At 41.0% G+C, this 25,000-nt stretch overlaps 1 protein-coding gene across 5 annotated transcripts in view; it reads right to left on the reverse strand.

The window, feature by feature from the left end:
- The window catches only part of LOC133411510 (deoxyribonuclease gamma-like), a 57,245-nt gene that overhangs the window by 9,881 nt on the left and 22,364 nt on the right, over positions 1-25,000 (reverse strand). For 3 of the 5 annotated variants that reach the window (XM_061694040.1, XM_061694023.1, XM_061694006.1), the window contains 4 exons: positions 21,646-21,657; positions 18,359-18,445; positions 12,955-13,052; positions 12,772-12,884 (listed from right to left, as the gene is read on the reverse strand). In XM_061694040.1, the coding sequence (XP_061550024.1) occupies positions 12,772-12,884; positions 12,955-13,052; positions 18,359-18,445; positions 21,646-21,657 (310 nt within the window). The remainder of the gene's footprint in view (positions 1-12,771; positions 12,885-12,954; positions 13,053-18,358; positions 18,446-21,645; positions 21,658-25,000) is intronic. The other 2 variants (XM_061694015.1, XM_061694032.1) reach the window with 1 other exon arrangement.

Raw genomic sequence — 25,000 nt, forward strand, 5'->3', positions numbered from 1 at the left:
AGGATTTTGCATGCTCATCTTAGTTCTGGCAGTGTGTAAGACCTCAAGGGTGGGTAGCCACAATCTTTTCAGCAGTTTTGATTGTTCATTGCAGTCGGAGTTTGTCCTTTTTTGTAGCAGCATCAAACCAGACTGTGATGGATAAACACAGGAATGATTCGATGAGTGTGTGCAGAACTGCCTCAACAGCTCTTGTGGCAGGCCGTACTTCCTCAGAAGCCGTGGGAAGTACATCCTGTGCTGGGCCTTTTTGAGAATGGAGTTGATGTTGATCTCCCACTCCAGGTCCTGAGAGACTGTAATTCCCAGTAAGTTGAAGGTCTTCACGGTTGACACAGGGCAGTTGGACAGCTTGAGGGTCAGCTGTGGCGAAGAATGCCTCCTGAAATCCACGATCACCTCTACAGTCTTAAGCGTGTTCAGTTCCAGGTTGTGTCGGCCGCACAACAGCTCTAGCCGCTCCACTTCCTGTCAATACGCAGACTCGTCACAGTCTTTGATGAGGCCGATGACTGTGGTGTCGTTTGCAAACTTCAGGAGTTTGACAGTCTGGTGCGTTGAGGTGCAGTCCGTGTAGAGAGAGAAGAGCCGCGGAGAGAAGACAACCTTGGGGCGCCCCAGTGCTGATGGTGCGTGTAGATGAGGTGGTGTCCCCCAGCCTCACCTGCTATGTCCTGCCCGTCAGGAAGCTTTAGATCCACTGGCAGATGGCAGGCAAGACACTGAGCTGGAGAAGCTTGGAGGAGAGGAGTTTGGGGATGATGGTGTTGAACGCACAGCTGAAGTCCACGAACAGGATCCTCGCGTAGGTCCCTGCACCGTCGAGGTGTTCTAGGATGAAGTGCAGTCACTTGGTCACTGCAAAACCTTCATTTTGTTTTTTAAGCCATTCAGAAGTTGCGTTGCTGCTGTGTTTTGGATCATTATCCTGCTGCAGAACCCGTGCGCTTCAGCTTGAAGTCACAAACTAATGGCTAAACATTCTCCTTCAGGATTTTCTGTTAAAGAGCAGAATTCATGGTTGCGTCAATCTCAGAAAGTTGTCCAGTTCCTGAAGGAGAAAAGCAGCCCGACTATCGCAGTACAACCACAATATTTCACTGTTGGTATGAGGTTCTTTTTCAGATATGCTGTGCTACATTATCGCCAGATGTAACGAGACGCACACCTTCCATGAAGCTCAACTTTCATCTCGTCAGTCTGCATAATATTCTCCCGAAAGTCTTGATTTTTTTTTTTTTTTTTTTTTGCAAAAGTAAGACGAGCCTTTATGTTCTTGTTGCTCAGCAGTAGTTTTAACCTTGGAACTCTGCCATGGATGACATTTTTGCTCAGTCTCTTCCTTATTGTTATGTCGTGAACACTGACCTTAACTGAGGCAAGGGAGGCCTGCAGTTCTTTAGAAGTTGTCCTGAGTTCCTTTGTGGCCTCCTGGATAGTCATTGCTGTTCTTTGGGGTAATCTTCGTGGGCTGGCCACTCCTGGGAAGGTTCACCACTGTTCTGTCGTTTCTCCATGATGATGGCTCTCCCTATGGTTTGCTGGAATCCCAAAGCTTTAGAAACAGCTTTTGTAACCCTTTTCAGACTGACAGATGTCAATTACTTTATTTCTCGACTGTTCTGGGATTTATTTGGATCGTGTCATTTTGTTGCAGCTTTTTTAGATCTTTTGTCTGACTTGATTTTGTCGGAATAGATTCTGTTTAAGTGATTATTGAACAGGTCTGGGGATAATCAGGCTTGCGTGTGATCAGTAAAAATTAACCAAAAATTGTGATTGGCCACACTGAATGATTTAACATGCAGTGTAATTAGGTCATCACACAGGGCCAGGTAACAATTGTTGTTGTTTTTCTGAAATGAAATAATTTAAAAGCAGCATTTTAAGTTCACTTGGGTGATATCTGATATTTACATTTGATGATCTTAAACATTACAGTGGGGAAACTACAAAAATATAAAAACTTGAGAAGATCGAGAATTTGTTTTCACAACACTGTAGCCTCAAACCACCTGCCAAGCCTGCATTTTCCTCAAGTTTTATTGCTCTGACCTTGACATGTGGTAATTACTTTCATCCTGAACTAATGAGTGATGTACATATGATGGTTTCACCAAGATATCAAGCGTAGCTGGCCCCTTTTTCTTGGTTGTAATGAATCATGAATTGTTGAGAAGAGGCTCAACAATTAATTTACAACTATCCATCCATCCATTTTCCTCCGCTTATCCGAGGTCGGGTCGCGGGGGGCAGCAGCCTCAGCAGGGAAGCCCTGTCTTCCCTCTCCCCAGCCACTTCCTCCAACTCTTTTGAGGGGATCCCGAGGTGTTCCCAGGATAGCAGAGAGACATAGTCTCTCCAGTGTGACGTGTCCGGAACACCTCACCAGGTAGGCGTCGGGGAGGCATCCTATTCAGATGCTCGAGCCAACTCATCTGACTCCTCTCAATGCTGAGGAGCAGTGGCTCTACTCTGAGCTCATCCCGGATGGCCGAGCTTCTCACCCTATCTCTAAGGGAGAGACTGGACACCATGCGGAGGAAACTCATTTCGGCTGCTTGTATCCGGGATCTTGTTCTTTCAGTCACAACCCACAGCTCGTGACCATAGGTGCGGGTAGGAACGTAGACTGACCGGTAAATCGGAGTTTCACCTTTCAGTTTAGCTCCTTCTTCACCACAGTGGACCGATACGTCTTCTATTTGTATATTGATCATTTTCAGTTGCTTGTGGTGATCTGAAAAAGCAGGTATTTGTGTCTTAGTGAACTTTTTTTTTTTTTAATCTATAAAGATTAGTTGAGGAAAAATGAGTCGTCATGGCTGCAACGTCATATTAGACGATTCAGGAATATTCTTCCTCTGGGACTCTGGGATTTTTTAATTTAATTTTTTTTCAATGCATAATTTTGAACAAAAACCATTCAAATTATTTTTAGTGACACCTGAAACTATGGTTTAGGTTTATTTTTTAAATTTGGATATACAGTGGGTACAGAAAGTATTCAGAGCCCCTTAAATCTTTCACTCTTTGTTATATTGCAGCCATTTGCTAAAATCATTTAAGTTAATTTTTTCCTCATTAATGTATACAGAGCACCCCATACTGACAGAGAAAAACAGAATTGTTAAAACTTTTGCAGCTTTATTAAAAAAGAAAAACTGAAATAATCAACAGCCATAAGTATTCAGACCCTTTGCTGTGACACTCATATTTAACTCGGGTGCTGTCCATTTCTTCTGATCATCCTTGAGATGATTCTACACCTTCATTGGAGTCCAGCTGTGTTTGATTATTCTGATTGGACTTGATTAGGAAAGCCACACACCTGTCTATATAGGACCTTACAGCTCACAGTGTAAGTCAGAGCAAATGAGAATCATGAGGTCAAAGGAACTGCCTGAAGAGCTCAGAGACAGAATTGTGGCAAGGCACAGATCTGGCCAAGGTTACAAAAAAAATTATTCTGAATTTAACGTTCCTAAGAGCACAGTGGCTTCCATAATCCTGAAACGGAAGACGTTTGGGACGATCAGAACCCTTCCAAGAGCTGGCCGTCCGGCCAAACTGAGTAATTGGGTGAGAAGAACCTTGGTGAGAGAGTTAAAGAAGAACCCAAAAATCACTGTGGCTGAGCTTCAGAGATGCAGTCGGGAGATGGGAGAAAGTTCTAGAAAGTCAACCATCACTGCAGCCCTCCACCAGTCGGGGCTTTATGGCAGAGTGGCCCGACGGAAGCCTCTCCTCAGTGCAAGACATGAAAGCAAGCATGGAGTTTGCTAAAAAAAAAACAAACCTTGAAGTACTCCAAGATGGTGTGAAATAAGATTCTCTGGTCTGATGAGACCAAGATAGAACTTTTTGGCCTTAATTCTAAGCGGTATCTGTGGAGAAAACCAGGTATTGCTCATCACCTGTCCAATACAGTCCCAACAGCATCATGGTGGTGGCAGCATCATGCTGTGGGGATGTTTTTCAGCTGCAGGAACAGGACGACTGGTTGCAATCGAAGACGAATGCTGCCAAGTACAGGGATAGCCTGGACAAAAACCTTCTCCAGAGTGCTCAGGACCTCAGACTGGGCCGAAGGTTCACCTTCCAACAAGACAATGACCCTAAACACACAGCTACAATAACGAAGGAGTGACTTCAAAACAATTTTGTGACTGTTCTTGAATGGCCCAGCCAGAGCCCTGACTTAAACCCAATTGAGCATATCTGGCGAGGCCTGAAAATGGCTGTCCACCAACGTTCACCATCCAACCTGACAAAACTGGAGAGGATCTGCAAGGAGGAATGGCAGAGGATCCCCAAATCCAGGTGTGAAAAATGTGTTGCATCATTCCCAAAAAGACACTATTAGCTCAAAAGGGTGCTTCTACTAAATACTGAGCAAAGGGTCTGAATAGTTATGGCTGTGCGATATTTCAGTTTTTCTTTTTTAATAAATTTAAACCGTTCCATTTTCTTTTCTTTCAATACGTGGTGCTGTGTGTACATTAACGAGGAAAATAAATTTACTTAAATGAATTTAGCAAACGTCTGGCAGAATCCCCTGTCAGAAGGAGTTTCAACTCCCACCTCCAACAGACCTTTGCTCATGTTCCAGAGTAGGCAGGGGACATTGAGTCCAAGTGGACCGTGTTCCGCGCCTCCATTGCTGAGGCAGCCGACCGGAGCTGTGGTCATAAGGTGGCCTATCGTGGCGGCAATCCCCGAACCCGTTGGTGGACACCAACGGTGAGGGATGCCGTCAAGCTGAAGAAGGAGTCCTATCGGGCTTTTTGGCCTACGGGACTCCTGAGGCAGCTGATGGGTACCGGCTGCCCAAGCGGAATGCAGCTTTGGTGGTCGCTGAAGCAAAAACTCGGGCATGGGAGGAGTTCGGTGAGGCCACGGAGAAAGACTTTCGGACGGCTCCGAGGAAATTCTGGTCCATATCCTGTGTCTCGGGAGGGGGAAGCAGTGCACCATCAACACTTTGTATCGTGGGGATGGGGTGCTGCTGACCTCGACTCAGGACGTTGAATATTTCGAAGACCTCCTCAATTCCACCGAAATGTCTTCCCATGAGGAACCAGACTCTGGGGTTTCTGAGGCGGGGTCTCCTATCTCTGGGGCTGAGCTCACCGAGGTGGTTAAAAAGCTCCTCGGTGGCAAGGGCCCGGGGGTGGATGAGATTCGCCTGAAGTTCCTAAAGGCTCTGGACGTTGTGGGGCTGTCCTGGTTGACAAGCCTCTTCAACATTGTGTGGACATCGGGGAAACTGGGGTGGTGGTCCCCCTTTTTAAGAAAGGGGACTGGATGGTATGTTTTCAAATACAGGGGGATCACAGTCCTCAGCCTCCCTGGTAAGGTCTATTCAGGGGTGCTGGAGAGGAGGATCCGTCAGGAAGTCAAATCTCAGAATCAGGAGGAGCAGTGAGGTTTTCGTCCTGGCTGTGGAATAGTGGACCATCTCTACACACTCAGCAGGATCCTTGAAGGTGCATGGGAGTTTGCCCAACCAGTCTACATGTGTTTTGTGGACTTGGAGAAGGGGTTCAACCGTGTCCCTCTGGGAGTTCTGTGCGCGGTGGTTTGGGAATATGGGGTCCCAAACCCCCTGATACGGGCTGTTATGAAGTGGGTCGGATGAAAATCAGCACCTCCAAATCTGAGACCATGGTCCTCAGTCGGAAAAGGGTGGCGTGCCCTCTCCAGGTTTGGGATGAGATCCTTCCTCAAGTGGAGGAGTTCAAGAATCTGGGGGATCTTGTTCACGAGTGAGGGAAGAATGGAATGGGAGATCGACAGGCGGATCGGTGCAGCGTCTGCAGTGATGCGGACTTTGTATTGGTCCGTAAAGAAGGAGCTCAGCCGAAGGCGAAGCTCTCAATTTACCGGTCGATCTATGTTCCTACCCTCAACCTATGGTCACGAGCTATGGGTTAAAAATGTTGGCCTCAACAAAATGGAAAGTATTTACTACACACACAAACTCAAACTCTCTGAGCGCTACGTACTGCATAGACTCCATTTATTGGGCTCAACAGTCTTCTCTTTCGCACGTCATCCCTGTCCCCCACTGCCCAGGCATGACCAATCAACCCACTCTTAATCCAACTGGTACATTCGTGTAACAACTGAATTGAGCGTAAATCGATTTGTCATGCCTGGAGAGTGAGGCAGAAGGCAGACAAAAGAAAGGCGATCATTTTTGTGTGACTGTTTCAGACGCTACATTAGTGTAGCAAGAGAGCTAACCCACTTCATTTCAGTCTTTTGGAATTGGCTGCATTCCACCATAGTATCAGTAAGCAACAGCGGCCAATTCTGGAACTCACACACTGTCAACGGCAGTTTAAGTGACAAATGGAAACTATTTTTGGACACATTGTTCAGTCCCGACGGTCTGTTTTATCCGATATTCGTTATATCGGGGTCTGTTTTATCGAGGTTGCACTGAGGGTTATATCATATGGTAGACATTTTTATATCACATGACGATATACCATATGACTATCATAGCTATCCAGATGACATACAGTTACAGTGCTGTGAAAAAGAATTGGCCCTCTTCTCAAATTCTTATATTTTTGCAGTCTTGCACAGCGGGGCAGCTTGGAAGAATGCAGTTTGTTGTTGGTGTGGGGATTGCTCTGACAACCGGGCCATAGTCACTACAACTGGATGAGCCAAATCTTTCTTCAATTAAACCACAACAAAACCAATATAATTGTTTTTGGTAGTAAAGAGGATTGTTGTTCGTAAATACCTGGAGTGACTCTCTGTGAAGACCACAGACCAAGTCCGCAAACTTGGTGTGTTGATAGACTTCGACCTGACTTCAACAGTCATAAATCAATCACTAAAAAACAGCCTTTGACCAGCTGAAGAACACATATCCAGAGTGAAGGTTTGCATGTGCCAAGCAGACCAAGAGAAGCTCATTCATGCGCTTATCTCAAGTAGGCTTGACTATTCAGAATCAGAATCATCTTTATTTGACAAGTATGTCCAAAACACACAAGGAATTTGTCTCCGGTAGTTGGAGCCGCTCTAGTACCACAGACAGTCAATTTACAGAACACTTTGGAGACAAAGACATTGACAAAAAACAATTGTGGAAAAAGATGCAGAGTCTTCTAGCACTTAGAGCAGTTCGAATGACTAATATTGCAATAGACCGGTGCAACGACCATTGTGCAAGGGGCGCTGAGACTTCAAGGAGTGTATGCGGTTTAAAGTGACGAGTAGTGCGATAATCTGGGACAATGTTGGTTGTGCAAATGTTACAGATACTCCTCAAACAGTGTGCAAATGGAGCAGATGCTACTCTGGCATGAGTGGCCAGTATATGCAAATAGTGCAGCATGGCGAGACAACTACAGTGAGTGCACGAGTAATACATAATTGGCCCCACAGAAATGTGACAACGAACTCAGTCAAAAAAAAAAAAAAATTGCCAGCTTGTTGTAATGGAATTATAGGTTAGGTGTTTAAGAAGTTGATCGCAAGAGGGAAGAAGCTGTTGGAATGTCTACTAGTTCTAGTTTGCATTGATGGTCTTCTGACTGGACTCCCCCAAAAGAACATTAAACAGCTGCAGCTCATTTAGAATGCTGCAACTCTGCAATTCTGACCAGAATAAAAAGATAGGAAAATATTACTCCAATTCTAAAGCCTCTACAATGGCTCTCAGTCAGCTTTAGAATACACTATAAAGTTCTGCTACTGGTCTATAAATTAAAAAAATGATTTAGGTCCTGAGTACATTAATGGAACTAAAACTAAACTAAAAACTAATGCAATATAATCCCAGTTGGATTCTGAGAACTGCAGACTCAGATCAGATAATGAAGCACAGAGTCCAAAGCAAATATGGTGAAGCAGCTTTTAGCTGCTGTGCTGCAGGCAAATGAAATAAGTTGCCAATAGTATTAAAGTCTGCCAACAGTGTCAATGTCTTTAAGTCCAGGTTAAAAAAATATTTTTCTCATGCTTTTTAGAACATTTCCACTTTAAAATGATCTTTCCTGCACTGTACGTTGTTTTTAATTGTATTTTTTCTTTTTTCAAGTTTTAAAACTATTTTCTATTTTTTTCTATTTTTAAAATGCTTTGTATTATGTAATGCATACAGAGTTGCGCTGTATAAATAAATTTGCCTTCTAAAAAAAATACTTAGTTTTCACTGAACCCATAGTAATATCATTGTCGTATTATCAGAGACATCTGGCATGAATATCGAGATACGAAATTTTGCCCATATCGCCCAACCCTACCAGACATCACAGGAATTTTGCTGAACTGCAACAGTTTTGTAAAGCGGAATGGTCCAAAATGAATCCTGATCGTTGTGCACATCTGATCTGCAACTACAGGAAACATTTGGTTGAGGTTATTGGTGGCAAAGAAGAGTAGAGCAGTTAAATCCAAGGGTTCACTTACTTTGTCCTCTCTATCCTGTGAATGTTTGCATTTTCAATACCAATATGAAAACAATAATTTTAATCGGTATTAGTTTTAACAGACTGTTTATTCTCTCTGATTTAGATGAATATCAGACTACATTTGATGACCAATTTATGCAGAAATTCAAGACATTCCAAAGGATTCACATACTTTTTCCTCCAACTGAACAGAACATAACCATAACCTTTTTGATACCATTGTTATGTCAATCATATACAACATGATGACAAATGGTTAACTGACCAAAAATATTTCCTATGTCGTAAGTAGGTGTAAGCTAATTAAGCAGTAGTCAGGTGGTCAGCAAGTAAGTGAGTTGAAAAAGTTATGTTTAATATATATCAAATATAACTTCTATTAGTCTTATACAACCTTCACATGCTTTATTGTTACATTGCGACTACTTGCTATTTTTCCGGCCATGCTGTGCGTACTAATTGTTCCGAGCTATGTTGTGACTACTAGCGGTTTTTCCGATTAAGATAAGTTGAGTGCAGCTGGACATAGATAATTGTTTGCTTTCCTTCTCTGTCTCTCTCACTTTGATATAACGAAGGTTTTTTTTTTTTTTTTAGTCTGAGCTTCAGTAAGGGGTGAGAACTCGTAAGACCTTTTCTTCTCTTTGCAAAGACTTATTTTTTCCCTGTAATATAAACCCACAAAGACAAGACTGCTTGCTTACTTATACTGTCAGAAACATATTTGCCAAAACAGTTGGTGTCAGAAGTGGGATTCCAGGATTGATCGCCGATCCAGAGGCTCTCCGGACCAGTGGCTGATCATCAGGGACAAGTACATTAGTCCTGCCTGCCCTTACCCAAGCATTAGGACGGCGGACTGCCTGGCCGCCCTCCTGGATCGGCCTTCACCTCAGGATTCCAAACGATCCAGAACAAAAGAATGCAACCAAAAGAAGAAAGAGGAAGACATGCAACGGGAGTGTGCCACAAACACTCGCAGAGGTCGTGGGGGACCCGATTTGCGCAGTGTTGCCTCTGACTGATTCCTGACGGGCCCCAGAGACGGAGCAGCGCAGTTGACCAGTGATACACAGACACACTACACCCTGCACCCAACACTCGCTCCTTTGTGCAATGAAGACGCACTTGGCACTGATACACTGCTGGCTGATATTCAGAATAAGATTGAAGCGTTAGAGAAAGAAAAGTCAGCCCAACCACCAGATATTCACACATTTCTGAAAACTGCCACCTATATGAACTTTCCCACAGTTCAATTTTTGGTAAATGCTACACCTGCTACTTTCCTTGTTGATTCTGGGGCTTCAAATTCCGTGATTATGGCCTCCGAACCTGTTCTTGCTCCAACCAAATAATCTTGTTACTCAATGTGTGCAAACAGAGGTTTCACAAAAGATACATTTACACACCCCGCTTCATGCAGATTGGGTGGCTTTGGGCCAGACATGCCGTTCAAGCATCCATTTGTGGTGTCCTTCACATGTCAAATCGATCTGTTGGGAAGGGATCTCATGGTAAAATTAGGATTGGTACTGACATCCACTCCCGACGGTATTGAGATCACACGTCCGGTAGATGATGTGGAATCATCATCTGTTAAATTCAGTCCCCACAAACCGCTATACATTCATCATTGGGGAATCAGCGGTGCAATCAGCACCTATCTGACGAAATGTGTGACTCAGTTAATTTCTCCCGGTTCTGATGTACTGGACAGCCGCAAATTGCATTGTACGACACATGTACATGACGGACCAGAACGACATTTTAAGAGACTTTTTATAAGGAGTTGAATGACTCGCTAAATATCAGGGACCTCTTTTTTAATCATTAAATTACTGTAACTTTGCCAACAAAGTTACAGTAAAGTAACTAAGTTACTTTTAAACTCAAGTAATCAGTAAAGTAAATAAGTTACCTTTTGAAGGTAACTGTGGCAACAGTGGTGCTGAGTGTTTAATATAGAATGGACGACTAAATACTTTTTCACTGAAGTCCGGTCAAAGGCTGTGTCTCTCATTTGTTGAGAAAACATTGCAGTTTTAGAGTAATATAACATCAGCCGTCACTTTTCTACCAAGCATGCTGATTATGCTGGCAGCCAATCAACGCAGGAACTGATGGCTACGGCTCAGCGGTTAAAAATCAAGCTTGCAGGCTCAGCAAAACACCTTTATCTGACAAACTGGCATCCAAGATTTAGTCACACCAGACCCTGCAACAGCGCCACGGGAGCTGCAGATGGAACTGATTGATCTCCAATGTGATACGCCTTAAAAGAGAAGTTCAACTCTCAAACTAGATGAGTTTTATTCTTCATGAAGCGCAGACAAATTTTCAAAAATCTGGAAGATGGCACAGAGGATGCTGGTGGTGTTTGGCACTACACGTGTGTGAACAGACCTTTAGTGTGATGAACACCAACAAAACATTCTACAGATCCCAGCTGAGTGATGAACACCTCAGATGTGTTCTGAGAATTGCCACAACAAAACTAACAGCAGAATTTGATGCACTGGCAAAAAAAGGTGATCAACAAAACAACACTGTTCCCATTAAAGGTAAATCTAAGTATTAACACTACCATAACTTTTCTCTTTTGTTTATTTTTTATATGTAAGCATTTGGTTCTGGCTTGGCCTGCCTATCAAATTTTAAAAGTCAATGTGGCCCCTGAGCCAAAACGTTTGCCCGCCACTGGGTTAGACCATGTTTAGAAAGGGGGGATGGTTTCTGCAGTGCAAAATCAATGGTTTATGAAAGGGTTTTCCGCTGTTGCAGACAATTTTTGGAAAACCTGCCTCACATGTGCTCGTTTCAATTCTGGTAGATCACGTCCACTCACACAACAGGCAGCGCACCCACCACCTACGCGACCATTCCAACATGTAATGATGGACTTCATAGAATTAACACCCTGTGAAGGCAAAAAATACTGTCTAGTTATGGTAGACATTTTTAAAATTGATTGAAGTATTTCCAGCAAAGCATGCATCTGCATCTACAGTAGCAAAAGCATTATTGACTGAAATTATTCCCAGATGGGCAATTCCTTAAAAACTTTCTTCTGCCAACGGGACACACTTTGTAAACAAAGTGATGACTCAGCTTTCGGACAGACTACAATTTGACCTCAAAACACATTGCAGTTACCATCCCCAGTCTGGCGGTACATTCCTGACAATGCTGGCGATACAGGCATCATAGCGAGTTGCATTAAAAATCTCACTACACTTCGCTGTCATTGCCCGCGAGGAGGTGCTCGATTCGAATTGGTTCACTGGACTTGGATGGCAAATTTGGCTGTATCGCTTTGTACTTATGGTTTGTATCGCATTGCTTGTTCTCCTTTTTCATGTCCTGTTGTTTGGTCCCTTTGACACAGCATTTGTTCACAATGCATGATTCCACTATTCAGTCTCTGACGAACATTATCCTGACCTCTTCCCTCAATCAGACTGCCAGGATGACATTGGCAACTCAAATGATGACCATTATTCATATTCCTCAGTCTAACTTTGTTACATTGTGACTGACCACCCGCTTATGAAGGATTTTCTTAAACCTGAGGTGTGAAATTCTGGATGACTGTAGGGTTGTTTTGTGAATGCATATTATGCTGTTATATTATTAGTGTTTAGCCATATGTAGTAACTTTTAGTAGTTTGATAAACTTATGTTTTTCATTACTTAGTGTTTCGTAGAATGTAGTCATTTTTAATGTTTTGATTAACTTTTATGCTTTTGATTACTTAGTGTTTAGCTATATGTAGTAATGTTTTATGTTTCGATTAACTTTTAATATTTTGATTATTTAGTATTAACCTTTAGCTACTTAGGATGTAATAGTGTTTAATGATTTTCCTTTTGTATGTGATCAATAATAGATTGTGTGATATAATCAAAAGGGGGGAAGCTGAGTTGGAAAATGTATGTTTAATATATATCAAATATTACTTCTGTATTATAAAATCTTCACATGCTTTACTGTTACATTGTGACTACTAGCTGTTTTTCCGGCCATGCTGTGCATACTAATTGTTCCTTGCTATGTTGTGACTACGAGTTGTTTTTCGATAAAGATAAGTTGAGTGCAGCTGGACATAGATAATTGTTTGCTTTCTTTATCTATCTCTCTCACTTTGATATAACAAAGGTTTTTTTTTTGTCTGGGCTTCAGTAAAGGGTGACATCTAGTAAGACTTGTACCTTTTCCTCTCTTTGCAAAGACTTTTCCTTTTTTGTTGTAATAAAAACCCACAAAGACAAGATTGCTTCCTTACTTATCCTGTCAGACAAAGATTTGCCAAAACATAAGCATGGCTGTCACCTTGTCGTTCCATTTGCTCAGCACCTGCTTGAAGACGTCGTACAGGTGATCGATCTCCTGGACGGCGTTGCTTGGGTCCGCGTGCAGCCCGACCAGAATAAAATTCTTGACAGCTGACGGCAAAAGACATTGTTGTAAAACAACACAAACATAATGAAAATGGTTCACGGGTTACTTCCTTACCAGTTGTGTTGCTGTGGAAGTAAACTGCAAACGGTGCTCGGACAAACTGATTGTGGTTCTGGTACTGATGTTGACCCATTACATGCACTGTCTCTGTCCTGACGACAAAATATCAGGAGCAACTGAAGAGTTAAAACTCAAAAGCAGACATCTCCAGTTTTGGTGAATTTCATAATTTTATTTACATTTTTGGTTAAAGCTAATACATTTTATATTGGGTATTCTCATTTAATAGAACGTAAGCAATTAAGAGGCTAATTTGGAAAACAATCTAACTTGTTCAAAGAGGTCTTTGTCAATTTATCGCATAACCAGAAAATCACTTACAACCACAATTCCAATGAGGTTGGGACGTTGTGTTAAACATAAAAACAGAATACAGTGATTTGCAAATCACGTTCAACCTATATTTAATTGAATACACTACAAAGACAAGATATTTAATGTTCAAACTGATAAACTTTATTGTTTTTAGCAAATAATCATTAACTTAGAATTTTATGGCTGCAACACATTCCAAAAAAGCTGCGGCTTTACTTAACTTCATAGTAAAAGAGTGCGGGTACTTGACTGGCCTGCCTGCAGTCCAAACCTGTCTCCCATTGAAAATGTGTGGCGCATTATGAAGCGTAAAATACGACAACGGAGACCCCGGACTGTTGAACAGCTGAAGCTGTACTTCAAGGAAGAATGGGAAAGAATTCCACCTACAAAGCTTCAACAATTAGTGTCCTCAGTTCCCAAACGTTTATTGAATGTTGTTAAAAGAAAAGGTGATGTATCACAGTGGTAAACATGACCCTGCCCCAGCTTTTTTGGAACGTGTTGCAGCCATAAAATTCTAAGTTAATGATTATTTGCTAAAAACAATAAAGTTTATCAGTTTGAACATTAAATATCTTGTCTTTGAAGTGTATTCAATTAAATATAGGTTGAAAATGATTTGCCAATAATTGTATTCTGTTTTTATTTATGTTTAACACAACATCCCAACTTCATTGGAATTGGGGTTGTATAATACACACCCGCAAAGTTGACCTCAAAATTCTGGAAAACCCTTCTACCCATGTATAATGCATTTTTACAATATTATACAATAAGTATCTGTATTTTGTTAGTTTTTTCAAATAATTGTTCTGAAGTTAAGCACTTCCTTTGCTCTTATTTTGAAATTCACAGCTCTACTTTTATTTAGTAAATGAGAAAACACACAGTTGTGCTCATATGTCTGATTACCCGGGCAGAATTTGTAAGATGGGTAACAATTCTTTAAAGAAAACACGAAGGGCCAGTTGAAACACATTTAGTTTTATTTGAATGGGTTCAAAGCCATATCTCAGTGAAGCACAGGGTCGTGACTGGTCTTTGTGAGAAGCCATTTTGTTGTTTGTTGTTGTTGATGGAGTGTCGTAAAATGTCAGTACCTGTGTTTTTGACATTTATCTTATATTCTGTGAGGTCGCCGTATGTTTTGAATAGTCTCAGAGGAGGTAATGAATCCTCTGGTTGTCTGAGGTTGGCTCAGATGTCATCTGCAAGGAGCCCCATCTTATTTTCTATGCCATTTATTGTTATACCGACAGTTTCCTATTTTTGCCTAACTGCTTGGGCTAGCGCTCAATTAAGAGAGTGAACAAAATGGGAGAGAAACAGCAACCCTGTCTAATTGAGCTTTGGAGGTTTATCTTGTCTGTGAGGCTGCCATTAATTTTAATTGCCATTAACTTCAATATAGTGTTTTTACACATTGCATTGATTTAGTGTTGAAACCCATTTTTTCCAGAACCTTTTTTTAGAACTTTCCAATTTACTGAGTCCAAAGGTTTCTCTGCATCCACACCTATTAACAGGGTAGCCAGTTTTCTTCTTTTGAGTTTGGTTTATTACATGCAGTCTTCTCCTGTTATCATCATGTGCTTGTCGGTTTTTCATAAATCCCATCTAGTCGTCATCTATTAGGTATGTTACAAATTTGTTGATTCTATTTGAGATAACTGATGTAGAGTATATACTGTATTTTATAATTTACATTTAATCATGAAATTGGTCTGTAATTTCCACAGTGTTCTTTATCCTTCCCTGGTTTTGGCAATGTATAAATTATTGCTTCATCCTACGAGGGAGGTATTTTATTTTATAAATTGGGGATACACTTTAATATAGTGTTCCTGAAATAACTTATCTTTGTTCTCTGGTGAGCGTAACCGTTCTTGCGTATCTGGGTCTCTTACTTTATAGATGCTATTAATTGGTTGCTGTATTCTTATGTGCCTTGCCAGTAATCTAGTGGCCCTTCGGCCTATTTCATAATAATTCTGTTTCAGGAATGATTTTTTTCAACCTCTTCTGTGGTATTTTGTTTATTTGTGTTGTTTCTGCAATTACTTTACCCCTAATGACCACCTCCATTGCATCCCAAAGTACTGTCAGATCCACTTCGTCATTGTCATTTTCATTAAAGATCTAATCTGTGATTTCTGGTGCCCCCTAACGCTGGAATTCAGCATTACAATGAAGCCTTCATCACTTCGATATGAGGTAGGCTAAATGCTTGCCTGGCCTCCTTCTCCTCCTTCCAACCTAACCCCACCATGTCTTCAAGAGTGCATTCTAAACATTTTGACGGTCAAACTTGTTTCTGCGCCATGTCTCTGACGTTTTTTTGGGGTTCTGCTCCGACATGTTCCTTCAATTGCTTTCTCCTTCCTCTATGCCTCAGTCGACCTGCGCGCTGTCCATATATGGGCCCGCCCGTTCGTAGGTAAAATGCATAATTTCTGCTATGTCATTTTAGAGTGCCACTAAGTGATCCAGCGGGGGAATGTAGAGGAGAGTTACTAAATATAAAAAAATAAACATTGAAAAATATAGCAAAAAATATATATATATATTTCCCCCCCTTGCGAGGCACGAGCGTTACTCAGCCGGCCTGGCAAGGAAAAAGTCCTTGATGGAATTCCTTCTACCCGGTTCTTTTGTTTGGTGGTGATCTTGTTTCCAAATAAGAATCCTGATACACTAAACTTGTCTTTTAAGCATTTATGCATCAATCCATTTTCTGTACTGCTTATCCTCACTAGGGTCACGGGCGTGCTTGAGCCTATCGCAGCTGTCTTTGAGCGAGAGGCGGGGTACACCATGAACTGGTTGCCAGCCAATCGCAGGGCACATACAAAAAAACAACCATTCACACTCACATTGATACCTACGGGCAATTTAAAGTCTTCAATCAACCTACCACGCATGTTTTTGGGATGTGGGATGAAACCGGAGTACCCAGAGAAAACCCATGCAGGCACGGGGAGAACATGCAAACTCCACACAGGCAAGGATGGAATTTGAACCCCGGTCCTCAGAACTGTGAGGCAGATGTGCGAACCAGTCGTCCACCGTGCCGCCCTTTTGAGTATTTAATACAACAAAATCAAGAATAAACGTTTACAAGGCTTTGATTGGGTGGAAGCATTCACCGCTGGACTCTCTTCCTTCTCTCGTGGGATCCGGAAGCCGAGTGGCTCCCCTTTTTACAAAAAACAGTCCGTTCCCTCAGCGGCTCCTTATCAAACCGGTTCTCGCCTGTTCTCAAACTGAATGTTATCAGTATGTCTGTGATGCAGGTGTGTGTTTGTGTGTGTGTGTGTGTGCATTCATAACAGTTTGTGGTCAGTTTTACAAACAAAAGCTAGTGTGTGTCCCCGAGTGTTCTGTAAGCAGCAGCAAAGAAATTCTGTATATCTTACCCTGAAAATTACTTTTTTTTTTTTTTTTAAAACTGTGATTGCCATTGATTCTGCCTTTACTGTCCTTTACTTTAGCGTTCCTTTACTTTAACTTTTTGTTTCTTCCTTTCTTCCACGCTCCTCGCTTAGTTGAACTAGCATTTGTAGCCTAGCCAGTCGCCACAGGTTTGATCCCTGCGGTCACCGTAAAAATATGTCCCATGACACGCAGTTGGAGAAGGCTTGATGAAGAAATGCTTCTTCAATCTAGGCTTACATTTTATGAAATTAACTTAAACAAATAATAACATCAATTATATTATGTTTGGTAATTGGTAGCACTGTGAGCACATAGAGCAGTCAGGGTTCTCGCTGCCCTTTCGCTACATCGCCAATGGCTAATTGAAACAGGATGTGGCGAAGCGAATATTGCCCACGTTCGGCACACTGGCAAATCAAAATTGCATGCTCATTCTACTGTGTCGGAACGGTGTTTACGGTTTAGGTTTTCTCCGCTTCGTAAAATGCTTCAATCCGCCGTCCAGCCGCTGCTGGCTATAAGCAGTCAGGCTCACAAGCTTTCCCAGCTGCGGCGTGCGGCGTATCGAGGAAAACAAGACTCGACGCCGCTTGGTGCCGAATTTAAGCATGCATATTTATTACTGTGACGTATGTTTGAAGTGTCGACGGTCAATGTGTCTTGCAATTCACATTAGTTCTCACAGCGAGCTAGCTGCCTTCTTCATCAATACACGAGCCGCTAATCCCATTGTGGTTGTCATGCCGAGCTGGCTTGGACCAGGGCCTTACGTAGCTAGCTAGTCATTTGGGGGCCCACTGCAAACAGTCACCCCCCACCACAATGTTTATCTTCAAATAAAAAGTTTGAATTTGGGAAAAGTCCTTACAATCCTTAATGAGGATTATCAAATAAGTGAATCAATTTAACACTTACACTGTAATTGATAAGAACATTAATCAACATTTTATGGAGTTTACTATTTGAACCGCTTTTATACTCACATTTTGGTAATGAAATCCATCCCTCATGTCACTCTGCACTTTATCGCTATACTCGGCTGACACTGACAGCAGTGCTACTGCTACTAACAAGAGCATAATTACACAGTATAATTTTTTTTTACAAGGCATAAAGTGAAATCAATCAGTCAATATTCTACTGTGATTGAAGGTTTTTCTTTTTATAATAGTAAAATAAAGATTTGTTCTTCATTTCAATTTATCATAACATTTAGGCCTGACCTACAGAAAAGAGTTATTAGTTTATTTGTTGGCTATAGCCAATGTTGTGAATGAGGACTGGCTCAGCGTGGCTAAAGTTATAGCCACATTAAAACGTGATTTTGTGGCTATCTACACACAAGTGTGGCTCAGAGATTTTTTTATAGAGTTTAGCCACACTGGCTAAGAGGTTTTATGGCCCAGTGCCAACCCTGACTGTATGTGGAATGGAGGGTCATGTTGCGGTTCTCCCATTTTAAAGACAACACAGGATCAAGAATTTAAAAACTACAATTTTCGGTTTCGATTTGGAATCATTACAGCCCTTTAAATTTTGGTAAACGTCTGAAACTCAACACAGTCATGTATATGTTTACGACTATGTCAACATGTGTCATCAAACATGAGGAGGAGTATTATGGGAAACCATGTTGGTATCCTACCTGTAGGTGAAGACATACTTTTGTAGGCCATCAGTAGACTTTCCCAGACTGGAGCTGGACACCGAGCCGTAGTGGTAACCTTCATACCTCCACACACACAAACAAACAAACACACACACACACACTAGTACTTAGCAAAAGTACATATTAACATGAACTTAAAAATGTGTCTTTTAACCAGTGTGTCTTTTATTTTGACTTTTAAAAAATGTGCCTTAGATAAAATGTGCATTTTGGACATAAAATAAGTCTTTTGACAAAATTTTTTTTGTCATTTATTTAGAACTATTAAATATGTATTCAGTCTTTTGGACAGATGGATGCATCATTTTACCGTTTCACAGTCTTTTGGACTAATGATTTTGGACTGTGTCCTTTGTACTGATATACATTTTTAAAATGTGTACACAGTGGTGTCTTGAGAAACAAATTGAATTCGTTACGTGACCATGCTCTTCTCTCAAACACTAGTGTCTCAAAACATATTTCCCCATTAAAATGAATGGAAATGCAATGCGTTCCAGGAAATGCAATGCATTCCAGTCACCCTCAAAATACCAAAAACGTTTTAAAAAGTAGCAGTATATTGCAAAATATTTATAAAATCATAAAAAGATAATTTTTTTTATATTAACTTTGAATTTTATATGTTAGATATTAACTGGTTTTACGAAGTGCAATAAAGCCAAAAGTCTCACCCACTGAAGTTGAAATTTAAAGTTAAAATTTCTCTCCAATTTTTCTCCACATATTAAAGCAATTTTTTTCCCCTCTCTCTGTGTTTTATTTTTGTGTTAAGTTATATTTTAGCCCATGTGGCTAGCTGTGGCGTTTTTCATCATATGCTTGATGGAAGCTGTGATAAGGGTTGTTTCAAAGATACAATGTGTCATTCTCTGTTTTGTAGTTGGTTTTCAAGTAAACTCCAACAGTTTGTGGCAATGTACAGCTTGAATAATCTTTTTTGAAGAATATTTACTAATTATATCGGCTATAGTGCTGCTTGTTGTCAAGTAAGGTGAGCCTCCTGCCACTGTGTAGTAAATGTGTCTTTTGTACTAATGATTGTGTCTTTTAGACTACCATGTGTTTTGACTGGTGTGTATGTTGCACTTTTACTGTAAATGTGTCTTTTGACTTTAAAATTTGTCTTTTAGCTTGATATGTATTTTGACTGAAGTGTGTATTTTGGACTAATAATTTGTTTGATGATCTTAAAGTGGGGAAACTATGCAAAGGTACAGTATAAGAATTTGAGAAGGGGCCAATACTTTTTCATGGCACTGTAATACTACTTAAAAGTGTGAGTTGAGTCTGAACACTTCTACAAAATGTCACTTAGATATCCTGAGTCTGAAGCTTTTTAGAACTGTTGTGTTTTTTTGTTGTTGTTGTTTTTCCAGCATTCTTTTAAGACAGGGATTAAACAGTTTGGATCCAGGGACCCCTTACAGGGGAGAAATTTTTCCAATGACCTCCTCATAATCCTAATGCCATACATTAGTATTTTGTACACTCCTAAATACCACGGTAATACTTTTTAATGTGTCAAGCTAAATATTAATGAGTTGTTTAATAGAAAGGAACTTAAATTCAATTGAACTAAATATTTATCAATCATCGTGAGCTGACGTGCACTGCTTCCACTAACAACATGGCTGTAGACAAAGTGGCGCTACTGTAGTTTACAAAAGCACAGGTAGTGTTGCCAACTTAGCAATTTCATCACTACATTTAGCACCATTTTGACCATTTTTCAAAAGACTGACTGGCGACTTGCAATGCAGCTAAGAAACAGATCATATGAATCATTTTCCATATGACATAAAGGTGCTTATTAGAAGGCAAACAGCATTAATCGCACTGAACACTGCCAAAGACATGGTGCCCATTTATACAGGTACATTCCAAAAGCAGTGACTTATCCACATTGGAAACCTTTGACAAGCTATATGTGCTTCCAAGCCGCAAATATTTTAACAAGGTCACCCTGCCTCACCTGTTTAACTCTACATGAGAAAAGAGTTTAAGTGAGCTAGAAATGTTGCATGGAGGGACATTAGATTTATGTGATACATCATAATCATATCAGAGCTTTTAGTTGGCCCAAATGTAAGATAGGGAGGAGTAATTGTTTTATTGGTGCACCAATCCACATCACCATGTAGGCATGCACTTTTTTTTTTTTTTTTTTTTAAAGAATGAGACAACATAATAGTGTACTGAAAATTAATTTGCAAACCCCTTAGTTACACCTCACAGACCCGCAGGGGTCCTTTGAAAACCACTCCTTTAAGAGGCCTCACACCAGGAAACCCTTCCGCCTTCCCCACCCCTTGTTACCTGTTGCCAGGGAAACACAGACAGAGACTGACATGATTCGCTGTCATAAGCAACATGCACCACCATAAGCATCCTCCTCCCTTGCAATGCGTTGACAGTACATTATTGATGCAACATTCTATCAGACAGGCAAGCGCTGCATCCACCAGTTACAGGTTAAGCATTTTCACAAACCAATCACTAAGCAGAATCTGCATGGCTGCTATTAGTGAGCTTGTAAATCGAGGGCAGGGTTAAATGAAGCCAACTATCATTGATAGAAACACACAAACACAGTTTCTTTAAGGTCTTCATTTCAAAAATTATATATTGTTTTAAGGCAGTGGTTCCCAAACTTTTTTTGCAGCGCCCCCTTTTGGAGATGACATTACTTTCAGCCCACCACACCCACCCCCCGAACAGTTTTTCAATACGCATACGCTTAGCTTGCAAACATCATACCTCGGGAATCAACAAAAACATGAACAACAAACATAACGCCAATAATCACTGCAGTGGTCACTTTTACAGTTGAAAAATTACACTGGTGAGTTTACAAAGCCACCAAGAATAAACAAAAACCTAAAAAAAAAAATTTTATGCTAAGATTTCATTAAATTTGGTGGTGTTTTTAAGATGCTCTGTAGTAAAGTTAGCTCCATCTGCTGGGTGTAACTTAATAATGAAAAGTGTTCATGGTAGCCCCGCGCCCCCCATCATAACGCCGGGCCCCCCCCTAGGGGGCGAGCCCCCAAATTTGAAAACCACTGGTTTTAAGGGATGTCTAGTCATACATATGAACGGCATCAAAACAAACGTGATTGACAGCTTCAAAGTCACATGTTGCAATGTGTATTGCATTGACAGGTCATGTGATTTATGCAATTGCACACAATCAGATTAGTAGATTGGATTAGACTGATTGCCAAAGCTGCGACGACGCATGCTCGGAGAATCCATCGTACCTGTGCGCTTCCCTGTCGAGGGTCACAAAGCAGACATGAGATCACTGCAGGGTTAAAGGTCACTACCGCCACCTTGCGGGTCTGTGTGTCCAGTAGCGCTACACAAATATTTCGAAACTTATTATGATAGAATTCAAGAATGGACCATACGCACAGCAACACAAAGCGGGAGTAAACCCTCGATGTCAAAACTGTTATATTGTGTTGTATTAAATATTCAAAATACAAGTTTAGTGTATCAGGATTCGTATATCACCATCAAACAAAAGAACTGGGAAGAAGGAAATCCATCAAGGAATTTTTCCTTGCGAGGGCTGCTGAAATCCTTATATATATATATATATATATATCATCCTCAGCCATTATCTATCCAGTGCAGGATGAAGGCCTCTTCTTCACGTTTCCAACTACTATGACATTTTGCAATTTGTTGCCAGTGTATTCCGGTGTGTTTAATGATTTCATCGATCCATCTACTTTTAGGTCATCGCCGTGGTCACTTTCTGTCCAGTGGTATCCAATTGATAGTTTCTGTGGTCGAACTTTTGTCAGCTCTTCGGGCAACGTGGCCATCCCATTTCCATTTAAGGCTTTTTATTTTTTGAATGACGTCGGTAACTCGCGTCTGCTGTCTTATCCAACTGCATCTTGTCGCGAATGCTTATTTTCAACATTTGGCATTCCATGTTCCTTTTGGTTACACGTAGTCTTTGTATAACTTTGGCATTCGTAGTCCAAGTTTCACTACCGTAAGTGAGGACTGGTAAATTACGTTAATCGAAAACCTCTCTTTTCAAGCAAATGGGAAGATTGTTCGTGAATATAACACTAAGCCTTCCATAAGCCTGCCAGGCAAGCTTGATGCGGCGTTCAACTTTAGTGTTTGTATTTCCATCCATTGTTACAAGTTGGCCTAAATAGATGTAGTTGTCGACGGTGTAACGGACACGCCATGGAAAGATGACACCCAGCACCCAGTCTCCGGCGAGACTCGCTCTTCCCGCCGACAGACAACCACGGGGTGGCGACACTCCCACTTCACATACAGATGCTAAGTGAATCACCAGCCATGATCATCAGCAGCAAGACATAGACATTTGCTTTGGCATGCCGACGCAAAGTGAATTACCAGCTCCTGGAGTATCAAAGCGGAGACCAAAGATACCTAGTCCGCACTAGAACGCTAAATTAATTAACTTCCACCCCCAGCCAGCCTGGAGACCCTCACCAACAAAGGTGGCTCCTCCATGCTGCGTGCAGCAAGATATTTGCCCACACAGGCTGGGTTTGGACAGAGCAACACTACCGGACTTGGCTGGGAGTTCATATTTTAAGAACTTTACATGAACGCCACTCGTGACTGTATTGCTGCAAACTTGAATGTCTGATGTCGAATCTGTTGTCAACTGAACCAGATGAAATGTTTCACTCCAAACCACACAAATACCACATTGAAAATAGTAGTGTTCTCAACAATCACATAACATTTGAAACATTCATTACAGGGATTAAAGAGGATGGGCATGGGACAATGCAAAGCGGGAAAATTGTTTCTTTATCTTAAATCCAATAATTAATATTTTATGCAACTGGTTTTAAACCACAAAATAATTCCAAAATGTAAAATTCACACTCAGAGGCAGTCCAGCTCCCCTTTTGGTTCCGAAGGTGGTGGGAAAGAAAGGGGGCAGGGGGACCACCCCCTTTTGGCTCACTTTGGCCATAAAAAGGCCGGAGCTACGTGGTGCCCCTCTTAAAAGCTAAAATAGCTTGATTTATAACGCTGTAATTTATTATTACACTAAACTGGAAGTGACGCAGGAGTCGCTTCCAGCTCATTCTTTTCTCCTAAATTAATTACATTTTTATTTAACCCATATACGCTACAACGGCGTCTAGGACATAGTCCTCCATTTTGATATCTTTTTGTGGACAGTAACGGTAGAACATGACCTTTGTTTTGCTTTTGTTCTTTTTCAGATCCGAGCGACGTCTTTCTAACGCTAATTCCTGAATAAGACACTGTAGTTGTTCAGCATCGTAGGAGAATAAAATGTCGTCTGCAAAACGAAGATGGCTCAAATAAGAGTTGTTAATTTTTAGTCCTTTTTCCCAATTGAGCTTTCTATACATCTTCAAGGCAAGCTGTAAATAGCATCGGAGACAGTGTCGCCTTGCCTGACCTCTTTTCCTAGACTTATTCACACTCTTTCATCAACAATTCGTATTGAACCTAAAGAATCGTTGTATATTGATTGTAGAATGTTGATGTAGATCGGCTCTGTCCCTTGATTTATTAGCACCTGCACTATCGAAGTGGTAGTGACTGAGTCAAACGCTTTTTCATAGTCGAAGGCTACACACAGAGGCATTTCGTACTTGTGTTGTACGATTATTTGTTGAACTGTCTGTATGTGATCCATAGTATTAAAACCGCTACGAAAACCCACTTGCTCTCTGCTTCACTGAGTTTGATTCTAATTTGTTTGTCCAATATCTTTGCAAAGACTCTATAAATTGTTGAGAGCAGACTTATTGGGCGATAATTTCGTCGGTCCATTTTATCGCCTGAGCAAAAGAGTTCAGCATCTTTCCATGTCGCCGGTACTTTTTGCAAGTCCAAGCAGCATTGAAATAGTTTTACAAGGATCTTATTAAGTTCGTTCCCTCCTTTAAGCATTTCAACAGAAATTTCATCCAGTTTTTCCGGCCTTAAGTGAACTAATAGCATTTTCAACCTCTTCATTCAGGATACATGGAACTGGGTCTGCTTCTAGCTTTCCAGTCATCAATTGGTGAGGGTCACTGTATAGGTTTGTATGAAATACTTTAACTCGTACAATTTCTTGGCAGCTGTGACATATCGTTCTCACTTCCATTTTCAAACCAAATATAATTTTCTTGTGGTGAATTAATGCAGGTTTTACCTTTTTTTATTCCATCTCCCGCTTCAAGCGTATTCTGAACAAGCCAAACGTTGTAAGTTTTCAATTATTTTCGTATCTTTCTCCGAATCGCCTTGCACAATTCAACATGTTAAATTTTGTTGATAATACTGCGCTTTTTCTTCATTTCTCGTCGTTTTTTCATTAAGTTGAGTAGCTTTAGATATTCTGGATGTTGTCGTCTTTCTCGTTGATGGCGCTACTTTGTGTGCAGTTTGAACAATCCCGTTTACAATTTCATCATTGTGTGTTGACAGATTTGCGTCTTCCAACATTAGAAGAGCTTGAAAGGGATTAGCCAAATATATATTATATATACACACACACATTCACACAAACACACACAGATATACAGCAGCTGAAATAAGTATTTAACACGTCACCATCTTTCCTCACTAAATATATTTCCA

The sequence above is a fragment of the Phycodurus eques genome, chromosome 1, assembly GCF_024500275.1.
Source record: "Phycodurus eques isolate BA_2022a chromosome 1, UOR_Pequ_1.1, whole genome shotgun sequence".
NCBI classification, from domain to species: Eukaryota; Metazoa; Chordata; class Actinopteri; order Syngnathiformes; family Syngnathidae; genus Phycodurus; species Phycodurus eques.